The sequence below is a fragment of the Maylandia zebra genome, linkage group LG7 (assembly GCF_041146795.1).
Source record: "Maylandia zebra isolate NMK-2024a linkage group LG7, Mzebra_GT3a, whole genome shotgun sequence".
NCBI lineage: Eukaryota > Metazoa > Chordata > Actinopteri > Cichliformes > Cichlidae > Maylandia > Maylandia zebra.
Window position 1 is genome coordinate 17,761,981 of NC_135173.1, and position 15,933 is coordinate 17,777,913.

A 15,933-nucleotide genomic window follows, 5' to 3' on the forward strand; every position below is an offset into this window, starting at 1 on the left:
TATTGTAGCTTTACAGTGATGTGATTTTCTATCGGGCCTGATTGATATCGCTGTAATGTGCTCATTCATTAAACTGAAGGCATCTATGATCATCAGCCCCATGGGTGCTAAAATCCACACGGATGGGAGTCACACCGCTCATTTATGGAGAAGCATCTCAAATGGCCTCCACAGTCAGCAGATCCCAATCCAATAGACCATCATTGGGATGTGGTGGAACAGGAGATTTGGATGCAGGAATAACGGCATCAGTTGTGTGATGCTGTGATTACAATATGAACCACAATCTCTGAGGAATGTTTCCAAAGAATTAACCCAAAAGAAGGGACAACCTGGCGCTAGCCCAGTGTACCTAATAAAGTGTGACTGTACAGGGTAAACTGTAAATTTCAGAACAGGGCACTACTTCTCCACACTGGTTTGAATATTACTGTTTCAATGAATCTTTGTAGTTTATATATTTGTTTGAAGTGATGGCTTTTTTCTTTCTTTTTCTTTTTGACTGAATCTATCATTTAGATTAAAGAAAAAAGAATAAACGTGTATAGTACTGCCATGCAGACTGTATAATGCTCTGCCCCGTTCTTGCCTACGTTCATGTCAAAAGTGCAGCACTACCACCCCCTAGTGGTGATGAAGGAGATAGTGTTTAGTAGAAGAGCCATGCAAATACTTGGACTGCTTGAATTAGGTTTATTTATCCCATAAGAAAATAAGATAATGAGAAATAAAAATCAGTATTATTAACAAGGACTACACTGATACTTTTCCGCTGATATAAATATCTTACTCAGATGGCGTTTTACCGAACTTTGTTGTTTTATAACAGCAGTCCACATTTACAGAATGACACCAAATACAACAAAAATATCACAGTCACTCAACACCAATTCCATCAACAAGTTGATTTAAAAAGGTTTAATTTAACAGAAATGGTTAGACGAAGGCACATGATGCATAATAATACAACTGATTGATCAGATAGTGCACCAGAGATGAAAACAGCATGTAAACCAGATTTGAGTTCTGCTTGTAAAACTTCCTTTAAACATGTCAAAACGGGAACAAACAAACAAACAAAACAAAACAAAAAATCATACAGTCAATAAAACAGAAAGATGACGACAAATATAAATGCAAAGCTGATTATTGTGGCAGACAGACATTAAAAGTGGTCCACGGCTTTATGTGGAATTCTTGTAGGCAACGTTTACAAGACAAAATGAAATAACACAACTGTAAGTCCAAGAGAAAAAAATATATAGGCTTGTAGTTTTTCACTGAGAGCTTTTCGCCTGCATCCTCTCTGCTGCGAGTAGTGAAGGCTTTTTTTGTTGTTTTTTTGCTCTTTTAAGAAGGGAATTGCATTTTTCCTCAGAAAAAGGCATTGTATCACAGTATACCCCATCATCTCTCTGTCACATTATTAGTAAAAGTCCAACATGAAAGTGGAAGTAGGGAAAACAAAAAGCCTAAGACATTATTTACTGTATATACAGTGAACCAAGTGAGCGGCTGTGCTGTGTGTCTATGCTAGAGAGCTGGTGTGTGCTGATATTACACTACTAGCATGCGCTAATGCAGATGGATTGATTTTTTTTTGCCCTTGAGAGAAGAGACAGCTGGTCTTGTCAGAGCTCAGCAGTGACTTCCGTGGTTATGGATCTCTCGTGCTAACATTAGTGTTGTTTTCCTTCCTTCCAGCTCCCTGTCACTGATGTAAAATCGCCCACTCCTAAAAGAGTAATTGTTAAAAACAAACTGTGCTCTTGGAAATCAAATATATTGCACTTTAGAACAAGGCCAGACAACGTTTTAAAAAAAAGTAAGAAGAAAGAGAATGCATAAAAATAGGATGTCCAGTGTCGCTAATTTTTGTCTGCAGATTCTCCAGTGAAACAATTACTTTCACAATTAGAAAAATATGGTCATTCATTCTCATGCAACCTGTTAATGTACCTTAAAACTAAGCCTGAGGACACTGAGGAACAGCTTTGCAAAGTCTACCTACCAGCAGCAAAACCTCTTAAAAACCATATAACAGTTTATGTTTTGTGTAAACGAAATGTCTGCTAGCACATATTTAGCAATCAGAATATCAAATAAATGCAAATATTCCTAAATATGGAAGCGTTCCTCTTCAGTGGAATTAGAAATTCATAGGCGTGGACAACAAGACACGACAACCGAGGTCTTGTTTGAGTTTTTGAGTGTAGTTTGATTTATGTTAAAGTCAAGCTGAAGACAAACGAGAAAGAATAATTTCACATCTTTATCTTATTTATGGATTATTTACCTAAAACAGTAACTCAATAATAAAACATCACTTTTCCTCCCCCCTCTTGACTATTGACTAGCAGAGTTTGCTGTTATGTAAATATAATTTGAATGTTATATGAAATAGTTAGTAACACACATTCAAGTTCTAGAGGAGAAAAAAATCAAAAGAGTTTTATTTCAGTCTGACTAAAAAAAGAGAGATCTGTGTAATTGCATGGCGACTACGTCTTCTGACGATTGTACAACCAATCCTCTCAGACCGTCCTCTCCTGACAACTTACAGCATCTGTGTTAATGATATTTTCAGTGTGTTTTCTTTCCTACTAAGCAGGCATCAATAACCTGTCTAAGGCATACTGTAAACAGTCCCAGTTCTTCCAAAATACAGTCAAAAAACAAATCCCCAGGCAGGTAGCTACCACATGATACCGGCTCCTCATCAGTGGAGCGGCAAACTTGGCAGCAGTGGAGACGCACACCAGGATGACGGTGATGATGGCCACCATGACGTTGATGCTCTTCCCCAGCAGGACTCGGGCGTCGTGGCTCTCGAGTTGGACCGTCTGCTGCTGCTGCTGCTGCTGGAGCTCCAGCTTGGACACGCGAGTCTGACACGACTCCAGGGCTTCCTGAGAAAGGTGGGGAGAGGGGTTTTTATGGGTCAGACCGTCTCTCAACTTGCTAAAGGGCATTTCGCTGACCTTTAAACACTCAATTACCCAAATTCCTCTAAAAGAATTCTTCTGCATCAGCAGAGAGAGGCCGCTTGGACAGATGACAATGGCCATGTGCTGAGATATTAGACACTTACAGGCATGGTGTATTTTTGCGATCCATCTTACGTGCTGCTTATGTGTGAAGCATCGCAACATAAGTAGATTCACCACCACTATTTACCTGTATGTCCCTGGCCCTTTCGTGAGCCTGGTAGGCCACCCTCTCCTCAATGCTGGCCAGCTCCTGCTTCAGATTTGCCATCTCATTCTGGTGAAGTTCTGTCAGGTCGTTCAGCTGGTCTTCCAAACGCTCATACCTGCCAGTCAACACAAGGGGATGGTTAATATTCATATCACTGCGGATTTTAAAGTGGTTAATGACACGTGGTATTAAGCTTATTGTTATCTCAAATTCTCTTAGAGTTATGCTTGTTTATTTTAGATGAACATTTTATATTGGTATGTCTGTTCTTATTATTGTTATTTAACAATAATGAAATGCCAAGTTGTGTAATCGTACCTGTATCTCTCATCCTGCAGTGATTGGCTGATAATGCCATACTCTCTCTCGAACTGTGCCTTTAACTCCTCTATATCCTCCTCCAGCTGATTCTGGGCATCTTTAATCTCCCTCACCTCCTCCAGGGTCAGGGCAAGTCTGCCCTGGTTGTCTTCCCCTGTTTGATCCCCCTTAGCTTGGCTCTGACACGGCCCTGCAGACGCTCCTGCCCCTGCTGGGTTTCCATTATTGTCTGAAACAGAAGCGCTGCCTGAGGAGCACTCGTCATCACTGGGATACTTGGGTTTGCCCACTATAGAGGTGCTGTTACTCAGTCCCTTCACTTCAGTGTCAGTGGACAGTGGAGAAGAAGAGTCCAGAGTGGTTTTGAGGTGGGCAATGTTATCAGCGCTGCCAAACTTGTTCCTGATGAGGTTGGCGAACTCTCTGGGCTTGCTGAAGAAGAAAGGAGGAGACAGCGAAACACCTGGTCCAATGGTTTTAATCTTGTCCATGGTCGGGTGTCGGCCACTGCTTGTCATGTCCCTCAGCTGTCTGGGTGACTCCCGGGGTATGGTGCTGTGTTTAACAGAGGAAGAGCGAGCGGGAGGGCTTTGATAGTTTTCACTGTCTTTCATCTTTCGATGGTACTGTTCCAGCTTCTTTTGCATCTGGGCAATGTTCTGAGCTGACTTCTGGTTCTTTTTCTCAAACACCTGCTTGATGCGCCCCACCTGCTGCTTGTCCGCACTGTCCATGAGCTTCAGATACTCAGCTAAATTCTCATCTCGTGTCGTTTGCTCGATCTTTATCTGTTCTGTGACTTTCAGTATCTTTTGCTGGAGGCTGTCCAAGCACGAGCGACTACGCTGGACCTCAAAGCCGAGAGCAGGATAGGGACTTCCATCACTGAGCTCCAGATCCAAATTATTCTCTGAAGAACCCCGGCGCATTGACAGCGGGAGGCCTATAAAACTGCTCTCTCTACTCCGGTCCTACAAAAGAAGAAAATCAAAAATTAAGCAAAAATATATGAAATTTGGTACAGTCAAGTATCAGTCAATACCACAGCGCTGCTATTAAAAACAAGCTACTTGTCATCTCACAGTACAATAAAGGATTTTTCCTTTCTCAGTTAAGAGACACTGGACTTGCACCACCTCCAAAATATATACACACATACATGCTTGTCACTAAAAGCAACCATCCAAAATTCAAAAAAGAAAAGTAAAACGCACATCGTACCACACACACAAGGCACATAATCTACGGACACTCATCGCACAAATCCACTGTTTTCAATTGCAGTAGGTATCCTATAACTGTTTCATGCTTTTAAATGTAGATGACAGCATTTTACTGTAATTTACAAGAGATATATTTTTCAGTGTAAATAATGTATTAAACTGGTGCATTTACAGGAAGGACCTTTTACTACCTTTTACTCTGCTTAATAAAAAAAAAACCCACAGCATTCTGGGAAAGTAAATATTTTATCAAGACTTCCAACTAAAAAAGTCTGAATTCAAAAAGTAAGGTTTTTATTTTACCCCTTTTTAAGATCAGGGCCTGTTTTCTAGTTTTGGCCCCAATTTTAAATTTGATCATATTATTTTATTCGACATAGAGCTGGGCGATAGAACGATAACGATATGTATCGCGATATAACTTTTACTCGATAGAGAAATTAAGCTATCGCGATAGACCTCGCCGCTCTTGTCCTCAAAAAAAAAAAAAAAAAAAAAGGTCAGCCAATCCAAACTAAGTAGCGCAGAGCCGAACCAATCACAGCTGCAGCGTCACGTCGCGTGACTTGTTAGGTACAGCACAAGTGCCAAGCCGCACGTGTGTTTGTTTGGGAAGCAGCCAGCGGGTAATGGAGCCAGCACGTAATGGAGGAAATGAGTGTGCCGACTAGAAAAATCAACCGAGCGTGACCGAAGAGAAAACAGATGATGGTTCCAACGCCGGAGAGATTGTCAAACGGAAGAGCCATAGAAGTTCCGTAGTGTGAAGGTATTTCGGCTATTTCAAGTCTGACAAAAAACAGAGTAGCGTGCACTGTAAATTGTGCCGAAAGCAAGTCTGGAAATACAATAAACTGGTGCATGCGTCACACTGTGCGCCACGTTATTGTTTCGGTGAAATGAATTTCTACAATACTGTTACTGTTAATTCTACTCTCTGCAGTGTTTAAATGCTTACATATACACACAGTTACTGTCCCTCCACACATACGACTCGGTTCTGCTTCTATGCCCCAGCTTTGTTTACTTTTTCCCACCGAGGCTTCTAGACTTCTTATTGGCCAACATTTCGGCATGGTTAGGAATCTAGCGCCACCTGCTGCTTTGGCATGTTCATAGCAGCGTTTTCCTTCATTTCTCCCTTTGTGTGTGGACGGGATTATTTTTTAAAACGAAAACGGAAAATCTCAGTTTTCAAAAATACCCGTGTACGTGTGGACGTAGCCTCAGTCTCTGACTGGAAGCGCTAATTCGTCATTCGGCTTTTGTCAGACTAAAGTAACTGTTAAAACTGTTTGAAAAGCTAAGCTATACAACAAGGAGAGATTGAGAATTTCCTTTTAGTTCTCAGTTTATTTGATATTGACAAAAGTTAGTCAGTTTTGTCTGTTCTTCTGTAAAACAAACTAAGATTTATTTTTAGAATTAATATTTTGTTTCTAAGTGGAATTGACAATTTAGTCTGTTTCGTTTGTTCTATTTTGAAACTTAAACGCTTTAGCGGCTGCCTTTTGTGTAGTTTGCAATATTTGCCTTTATTTATCTGAAAAAGTCTCATGTTCCTTAAGTACATCTACCCTGTTGAACTTATTATGGGAAATAAATATTTAAATAAAAACAAGCTGCTGATTATTTCACATTTTACTTGTGAGCAACGGCACATTTAAATCTTACAAATATAGTTATTTGGCTTATATCGTGATAGATATCGTTATCGCCTGAAATGAAAAAAACATATCGTGATATGAAAAAATCTCATATCGCCCAGCTCTAATTCGACAATAAAATTACATGTACACTTCCTGGGTACGAGTCTTTAATACAGAGGGTCTTTATCATTATCACAGAGACACAGCTATGCTAAACAACCTAAAAGTAGGTCAGCATTTTTAACTAAGCATTACAATCTACAGCTGCAGCTGTAAAGTAAAAGCACATGTGACCAACTGCTCATACTATGAATCCGATGTTTTCAGGTGCTCATTTGCTTCAAATTACTAGCTTAAATAATTGGGGTAAACATCATTATTTTCTTAGATACATACAAGAAAATACAACATTTCCACATAGTAATCTCTGGCTCGAGCACTATTCAGCATTTCACACTGTGAGGCCATCTGGGTGTGTCTATAATGCTCTTATTTGGAAAATCTGTTACATTTTAAGAGCCAGAATTTAATCCTGTTTGTTTATAATATAGATTAAAAAAACAGTTGACAAAATTCATACAACTACTCTTAGTATGTGTGAAAGAAGTGGAGCATGTACATCTAATGTAGGTCAGTGATAATGTCACACAAAGGCGCAAGGCAGCAGAAAATCCCTATTCCAGACAATGTACCCTAGTTTTACAGTTAATAACCGTTTTTTGTGATTAAAGCTGAACGTTATGCTCACTTTTTGTACTCTGTTGTAGGTTTGAGGAAGTAAGCATAATATATACAGGCTGAGTAAGCAAGATTGCATTTACTAGGGAACTAGAAGACATCCCGTTATGAGGAAACTGTAGGAAAGCAGAGAAGCAAAAATGTAATCATGCTTCTAAGCTGCACTTTAAAGAGCAGAAGTGTCGCTTAAAGTGTAAAAAAAAAACTGCAGCCCATCGGTGGCTGAACAAACCATTTCGTCTTGCAAGCTGATCACAGTGCAACACCCCTGTAGTGAAAGAGGGTGTAAGCTATTAAAGCCTTACACTAAGTGTTGTACAATAAGCACTATAGGCGGCACAAAACTGCACTAATCCTTAACAAATGTAACACCGCTAGTTAGTAAATAAACAGCTAACTCAAGCAGGCTCAATCTTGCTTAGCATTTCAGCATCGCCACGTAATGGTCACTTATTGCAAGCTAAGTATCTTGACATCAGCAAATGCACCCACAGTTAACCACATAATGAAACTTCTCAACACATGACTCCCACGTGAACCTCGAGAGAAGGTTTACAGGATGATGTATGAGTACATGCCTGGTGCACACACTGAAAAACACTGCTCAGACTAAAACAAAAACACAGTCAGCGGGACCATCTTTCTGAATTCAGCTTAATTCAAGGTATCCAATTACACAGGTGAATAGGATTTACCTGCTGTTGGCTCTATGATGTCACACCAAACTAGCCACACTTGTTTAATAATGTGAAGGCAAGAATCTAATGACATGATTATTACTGCAGCGCACTGTGTTTGTACCACAGTGAACAAGCACAAACAGCTTCACGTATATTTGTAGCCATGCTTGTGGTCACGTTGATGCAGACTGTAATCAGTCTGCAGCCACTGAATGACATGCTGCATGATTTAGCACACATAACTATGGCTCCAGGAATATATATCTACTGGTGTTGTAATGCCATCATCAGGCAACAAGGCAATTTTCCCCAATATTTAACCTAACTATCAACGCAACTAATAGCATGTTCAGTGCCTTGTTCTTAAAGGGAACTTCTGGCAGCAACTTTAGAAGTCCAAAAATAAAAATTATTTCCACACCAGGAAAAAAGACTTTTAATCAACTATCAGTTAATTAATCAAGCATTGATAATATGCAATCAAACATACAAAGTGAGGTCACGCTGCTGTTTTATTCATTGCTATTCATTCAAGGTATCCTATTGCACAAGTAAATTCAGTTTACTTCCTGTAAACAGAGTATGAGGTCAGGTAAAGGAGGTAAATTCCATTTACCTGCTGCTGGCACTATGACTTCACGCTCAACTAGTCAAACTTGTTTGATAGCCTGATAAGTTAGGGAAGAACTGATTATTACTAGAAGAAGCTGTTGGTTACGTTGGTGCAGACTGCAATCCTCAGCAGCCACTGGATGAACTGTGACATAATTTATATATACATATCTGTGATCCCAGGAATATGTATAATATGTATCGTGACTTTGTAATGCCATCATCGGGTCAAAAAGTCAACAATGCCACTAATGGCATGGTTAGTGACATGTTCCTCAAACGTGTTCTGTTCGGTCTCTGCTTTCAAAGTCCAAAAAGTTACTTCCACCCCAGAAACAAGTATACTTTAATCAACAATCAGCAAACTAATCATGTTTTAATAATACACAAACAAAAACTTAAAAGCTAAAGTTAAACTGTTGTTTTATTTATTATAATATAAGATTCAAGCTAGCCATGTTAGTTTCAGACCATTTCACCCATCCTGGATGCTCCCCTTGAACTGAGCCCTCTAAGAAGGACACCACTGGGATAACATGATCAGCTCAAAAAAAACAAAACAAAACATGGTGGCAAACTGTGATGGCTGAGCTGACAGATCCATTACTTCCTCTAGGAATGAAGAGGACAAACTAACTCCACAGCATCCATCTATTAGAGAATCACTGATTTAGTGCAAATCAGCAAATGTTGGAATGCTAACAGGCTCAGCTAAGATTGTGAAAACAGTAACAATTACACTTGTTAAACATCATTATGAGCCTGTTGCAAAGGCAAAATCAGCATTAAGCTGCCATCATGGATTTAAACTAATGTCATTTATACACACACACACACATATATAAATATATATATTTGTCTGTAATTACACAGTATATTCTTCATTATGTGTAGTGTGTAACTGGAGAACAGCACGCTTATTTCTACAAGCAAGCCAGGGTTTTTTTCAGCCTCTGTCCTCATCCTACTCTCACACTCTCTCTGGCATCTGTCCTTATTGAACACAGAAGTCTTTCTCTGCAGAGAAAAAAGCTTACTTTGTCATGTTCTACCTCTGCCCTGTCCAGGACTGAGCCACTGCATATGGAATCACTGGCCTGACTTAAAGCCAGACGAACCCTGCATCCAGTTGTGGTCTTGCCCCATCGGCTGTGAAGGCTCTAATTCTCCACCAAACAATAGGTTTCACATATAAACCGACCTTTTAGTCAAACCTGATTTCCATACAAAACAATGAGAAACTTAATGTTGCCTCGCTTAAGAGGAAGTGTAAAGTAAGCTGCTGTATTGCTCACTCAAATTACCAAATCTTTTCAGAGTTCATATGACAGTCACAAAGAACTGCCTGTTCCACCAGACAGCTTAGACTGCATGCTATTTCTGCAGTGCTTGAACAAAGCTAGCTCCTCAGGCGCTCTCCCACCACTAGCATTTACTTTGAAAATGTTCAATATTGTCCTCTGCACCATTAGGGGCTAAACACTGAGCACAGGGGTCTTACTCTGTTGCTTCAATGTGCTGAGATAACATAAATATGGAACAAGTGCAAAATAGATCAGATGGAAACCTGGCAACCACTGGTGAATCACTGCCGAGGCCTGCAGTAAGATTTATGTAAAGGGTATTGATAAAACTTCCACACTTGTACTGCACCTGAATTTCAAGCTTAAAAATGATAAAACAAGGAACTTTGTGATATAAACACAAGTGTCTTTTAACTGGATGAGGCCATAATCGTGAGAGCGACCTAAATAACATAACCCAGACATTTTTTACATTCTGGAAACCATCTGCAAGTATGACAGCTGGCAATTTCCTCACATGAGATTGATGAAATTGTATCATTTCAATTTAATAAGCACATCTGCACCACCACTGCTGCTGCTACTTAAAATTTCGAACCACTCTGAATAACCGCAGGAGCAATCTGAAGGTCTCTGCGGATGAGTGGTCCTGCTAAATGAAGTAGGCTCACACTGATGAAAATGTCCTCCCCAAATCTGCTGAGGAGCTGCCCTACTTTTCACTCACTTTCTCCAAAAACATTTGTGCAGCCAGAGACCGGTGAGATCCCGGTTACATTTTTGATCCCCTCTAATCGTGCCTTTAAAATATGTTTTATCACTACAAATGAGGTGTGTTCTCACCCTAAATAAAGTCTTCGAGATGCTGTCTTTTGAATTAGCAAGCCAGGCAATACACCCACTGGTGTTTTGACTCACAAATAGATTTTAGTGTGTCAGTAGAGCAGAAGAAGAAGAAAACAGAGAGCGGGAGACAAGGCAGAGAGAGAGAACTGAAACAGATATAAAAAGGACAGGAACAGAGGTTGCCCCCAAACAGAGCTCAGCAGCACACATCATCCCAATCATCATCATCATCTCCAACAGCAGGATCAGCAGGAGTCCTCCGTGCCCTCAGGGTGCCTCCTTCACAACTCAACCCTGCATGAGCCCCCTGTTCCCCCTCCCACGCTGTCCTACATAGCACACAGTCTGTCCAGCACCATGACCCATTTAATAAGCCCTGACCTCGCTTGACAGCATAACATAAAGATCCATCTGCATTAGCCTCAATCTTAACCCAACAAGGAAACGCTGTGTGTTGTTAGGCCTGAGAAAACCCACTCAAAACTTAGCTACAGTTCGAGGGCAAAGTCGCTGCAGATGCTGCTTATCTTGCACTGAAGTGTACTCTCTCTTGGATCAATGATCTAGTTAGTGATTCAATTTTTCACGCAAAGGCAGGCCTCGCACTCATCTGCCCACTGCACCACCACGAGAAACAGACTGAGCAGCAATTCAGCATTTAAGTTCTGAGGAAGAGCAAGGGTGAGAGCTCACAAATTATTTAGAACTGGGTGGATATGCAGGGGATGTTTACTAAATTCTGAGTAGTATGGATAAAATAAATATTGGTTTAGATTGATTGAACGTGCAGCTGATTTCTTTTCATCTTGCTGAACCCACTGCCCCTTTCAGTTTGAGTGAACATTATTATAACCACAGACATTTTCTTATGCAAACAGGAACACATTGTCCCCAATACCAGGAAGTAATGTTTGCTAGTACTCACAATCCCTTTTGCAATCTAGAGAAACCATCAGTTCACAGGGCCTGGTCATGCAAGTGCACAAGCACATTCAAATACAAGCACAGGTGTTTGCACCAGTTTGATGTAACTGGATCCAAATGACAAAACATTTGGTGTTTGGTGTGCTGTCACTGGCTCTTGGCACGCCCAAGTAAACACGCACAAACAAGGCAACGGAGCTGGCACACTTGAAGAGATGGAACAAAACCGTCCCTTCAGCCGAGAACAGAATCACAGAGGGGAAGAAGCCCTCGATGCTTATTGGTATTCCCTCCAGCTGATCCTCATGGATACAGACGCTCTCCCACTCAGGGCTCACACAGGGAAACAGGAAGAAAACCAGCGATATGGAGCGTGAGAGGGACAAGGAGCACATCTTTCATTTTAAAGAAACCTGACCCGGCGTCTCCCCCCTCCGCCCTCTCCTCTCATCTGCATCCCACAGCTGCATATGTGGTCAAACTTTGATTGCTTTCTTTACTGAGGGGCCAAACTGTGCACCTTATTGGACTAAAAGGAATGGGGAAACTTGCAACAGAGTCTAAAGTCTTAAATTCCCTGAATGAATGATCCCCAGGGGGTCAGGGGAATTAATTGCTTAAGACATATTCACTATTATCTTAGAAGACAAGCTGCTCCAGGACTAAATCAATAGTCCATTAACACTTACTAGTGCCTGCTTGCCTCCAGTGACTGAGAGAGTATTGAGCGGGATTCAATTAAGATAAATACGCAACTATATTCAAGTGACCAAAACCGTTGATGTAACGAGGCTGGCGAGGACTCGAACACTTCAAAAGATATTTTCGGCTGCTCCCTTATTCGCGAGGTGTCACGGCAGGTAGCTCTGCATGTTTGGTTTGGCAGATTTTTTTTTTTTATAACACTGGTGCTCTTCCTGAAACAACACTAAAAGGATTCGTGTCTCCTCCCGGCATCGAACAGGAGATCTTTCAGTAAAGCACTACATCACAGAGCCACTGAGGACTGAAGCACTTCTTTAGCCTTAAAAAGAAACACACAGGACCTACTTTAAAAACTTTTATTTAAGGACTCTGGCATACAATGCACAACATGTAAATATTATGCCGACGTGAAGGTCAATGTGCACCTTTTGCACGATAACACGCATGCGAGAATAGCATTACAGGTAAAGGGCACAGTTCACATATGGAGAGCTGGGTCACGGAGAAATGCCACAATCTCAGCAGAGCCACCACTCAGTAAGGGTTAAAGGCAGTCTCTGGAAGCCAGCCACGAAAAGCCAAGTTGCATCATTTTTGGCCTCTAACCCACTATATCTGCTGCACAATGGCTTTTTGAGAAACAAAACTGGAATGCCATTTACGGGCAACAAAATGAGGAAAAGCAAAACTACACAGCACAGCATTAATAAACCAGCTAACAGTCAGATGAGCTGATCCACTTTACTGTGTTAGCGATTATAACAAAACTGGTCTGACTGCTTATATAAGAATCCGGCTATAAAGTTTTTCCGCATGATTCTTTCAAGCTGTACTCCAGGGGAGAAGTGATCGATTTCAATTACTTATACTCTTAATTCAGTTTAAATTCAGTCTATTAACAGGAACCTAAAAAAAAGGGGGAAAAAACCCGTAATAGCACTTTTTAGTGACTGGGTGTCAGATGTAAAGGTTCATACTGAAAATGAGAAACAGTTTGCTGCTTCATGCCACTTTACTGAAGCAGCGAAAGAATCACACGTTTTATGTGTTAAAGTTTCTGGCTTTTAACAGATAACAGATCTGCCCCAGCCATTAGGGGACTTCTGACTCCTCGTGTGGTTTTCCCCCTAACCACCCAGTTTTAGTTAGCTACTTTTGTCAAGTTTCTTTCAGCTAAAAGACTTGTCATGGGACTTGAGTTAAGTGCCATTCTGATACTGTGTACTCTTAAGATTTTGAGGATATAAGCATATAAATAAAAACTTTCTTTTTTCCTTACTTTCATGAAATTGTAATATGAGTCATCAGGAGATTTTGTGATATAATCCTCCTTACCCTTCATCTACATCTGAAATCCTAACTTATGTGGTCGCTGACCACAAAGAAAACTCAACTGCGCTATCAAAAGAATATATTATGGTATAGTTTCCTTTAAATATCTGCTGTTATCGCTTTAATATAGATGAGCTGGGATCCTCATATGGTTGTGAAATAGTAAATAAATCCAATCAGAATAGGTTGCTCTGAACAAGCAAATATTTGATACAGTGTTTGCGTGATTAAGGTTTGTATTTGAACAACACCATAGCTGTTTTTACAAAGACCAATTCAGCAAAAATATTCCCTGGTGGAAAAAGTCAGTAAGCAAGCCGTTCGCCTGAGAAACTTGTATTGTCCCCTGTAGAGGAACCGACTTCTTGTAGGTACTTTGCATAGTTTCTTATCAGTCTGACACCAGCTTCCTGGGAAAATTAGCAGTGAGTGCGCATATTACATGTTAAATATTCAGTACTTTAGATTTTTTCTTTAAAGTGAACATCTTTCCAAGAAAGAATTGATGATCTTTCAAATTTACGAGCAATCATCATGACAGACTTGCAAAGGGAACAGCAGGCACTGATTCTAATTGATTTGAAAGTCGAATAAATGCGGGGAGCGTATTTACCTTTTCTGTGTGACTGACCTGCTTTTTATTTGCTTAAATTGGGAGAAATCACTAGAAAATATTGATTTTATGTATCACTTGATTGAGTATATCTCTTTGATTGTTTAAAAGACAATAAGCTGTTTACGTGTCCAAATATGTTTGTTTTTTGTTTTTAAGTTAACCCTTTCCGTGGGTTCTACTTACTACTTTTTCACAGCTGTGCATGTCAGTAAGGTGGGGATGGATGAGAGTTTATGTTTTTTTACCCTTTAAAAACTAGGTTATGAACTGAGTCACTGAGCACAAACACAGAAGCACCTGTAAGACGCAGCGCAGTACAGTAGCTTATAACAAACACACTACCTAAGCTATTAAGTTTCCGCTCAGACTATTAGTTCTGCTGATAGCAAAACTGATAACCCAGCCAATATTCTTGGAAACAATGGGGGAAAATGGCCAGCTCATAATTTACTTTCCAACAATACGTTTCATAAACTTGTTCGCAACTTAAAGCTGGTCCTCATACCAGCTGGCCTTACTGAACATTTACCCAATATTGGCCTAGGCTGACTCACATATCGGGCAGACTCCACACCTGTGAGCAACACAGCAGGATCACAAACCATAGCCTCGAAAATGAACAAATGCATGGAATATGTATTAAGGAGTCACGTGTTTGTTTGGTTTAATGTTTGCATGCTTCCACTAAACTTACCACCCTTGTGTTTAGAAACCATATTTAGGAGTGGTGGGCGTGTGTCTCTAAGAATCAATAAAACTTTTCAGATTATTATTAAACCATAGGATCAACCGCTTTCGGTAGCCCGGAGTTCACAGCCTCGGAGTCCCTTCACATCCCCATGAAGACATGCCCTTTTCTACGGTATCTGTATGAGAGCGGCTCACTGAAAGCTCTTTGTTCGGGGAAACACGCAGCTTTAAAAGCGGCGCAGCTGTCGGTTTCACATGACGTGGAGCTCGAGAGGCAACAATGCATCGCCGGTACAGTACGGGTCCTGCCGTTCATCACACAACAATGCTGCAAAAACAGTCATTCACACACTCACCATCCGGCTGCTGCTGCTGGTGCTGCTGCTGAGGTATTTCTCGACCTCGGACAAACTTCGCACGGACACGTTTGCGCTGGGCATAATAACCTCCAGTTAGTGGCCAGTTAGGAGCTGGTGGGTCGTCACTTCGGTGTCAGGACTAGTTTACAACTGTCGCCTAAACTCGTATCCATGTTTAGCCCCCCTTTTTTGCTCTCTCTCTCACTCCCTTACTCACTCACTCACCCGTGCACTGGCTGCTCCCTTCAACAAAACTGCGCGTGAACCTAAACCCCGCCCACTCGTCTCTCTGAAGGGTGGCTCAGCTGAAAGAGGAGGGGTTAACTCTTTAAACACACGTACCTGCCTGCTGAAGATAACACAGCCTTGAAACTCTTTTTCTCTCTTTCTCTCTATTACCACAACAATTTAAGGTACTGTAGTTAGAAATATGCGCATTAAATACGGTTTTAGATATATTATAAATGGAGGAATCTCGTTTTGGAAAGTAAAAGTAGATAATAACTTGTGAATATTTAAACCACTTAGCCTACATGTGTTATTAAAGGGGAAAAAATGCATTATAAGCAGGCAATCTAGTTATCATCGATTGAACTCTTGAGAGCATTTGCTAGAGTAAAAGCTAAAGGACTGTGGTTTAAAATTACTGTTGCAAATATCAGTTTAAAAGCTCATTTGTTGCTCTTGAAGTATCAAAGTGCACATCCTGAATTGGGTTCTACTTACCCTACAGAGC

At 40.7% G+C, this 15,933-nt stretch overlaps 1 protein-coding gene across 2 annotated transcripts; it reads right to left on the reverse strand.

The window, feature by feature from the left end:
• Positions 1 to 903: 903 nt before the first annotated feature.
• Positions 904 to 15,446, reverse strand: LOC101470771 (transmembrane and coiled-coil domain protein 3). Of its 2 annotated transcripts, none has more exons than XM_004567759.3 (4): positions 15,195 to 15,446; positions 3,517 to 4,490; positions 3,178 to 3,313; positions 904 to 2,909 (listed from the first exon to the last, which is right to left on the reverse strand). In XM_004567759.3, the coding sequence occupies exons 1-4, from the start codon at positions 15,276 to 15,278 to the stop codon at positions 2,604 to 2,606; spliced, it is 1,500 nt and encodes a 499-aa protein (XP_004567816.1). In that variant the 5' UTR covers positions 15,279 to 15,446; the 3' UTR covers positions 904 to 2,603. The 2 variants fall into 2 exon arrangements, with proteins under 2 accessions (XP_004567816.1, XP_076742052.1); XM_076885937.1 differs by lacking the exon at positions 15,195 to 15,446 and adding an exon at positions 5,701 to 5,863.
• Between the last annotated feature and the right edge of the window lie 487 nt (positions 15,447 to 15,933).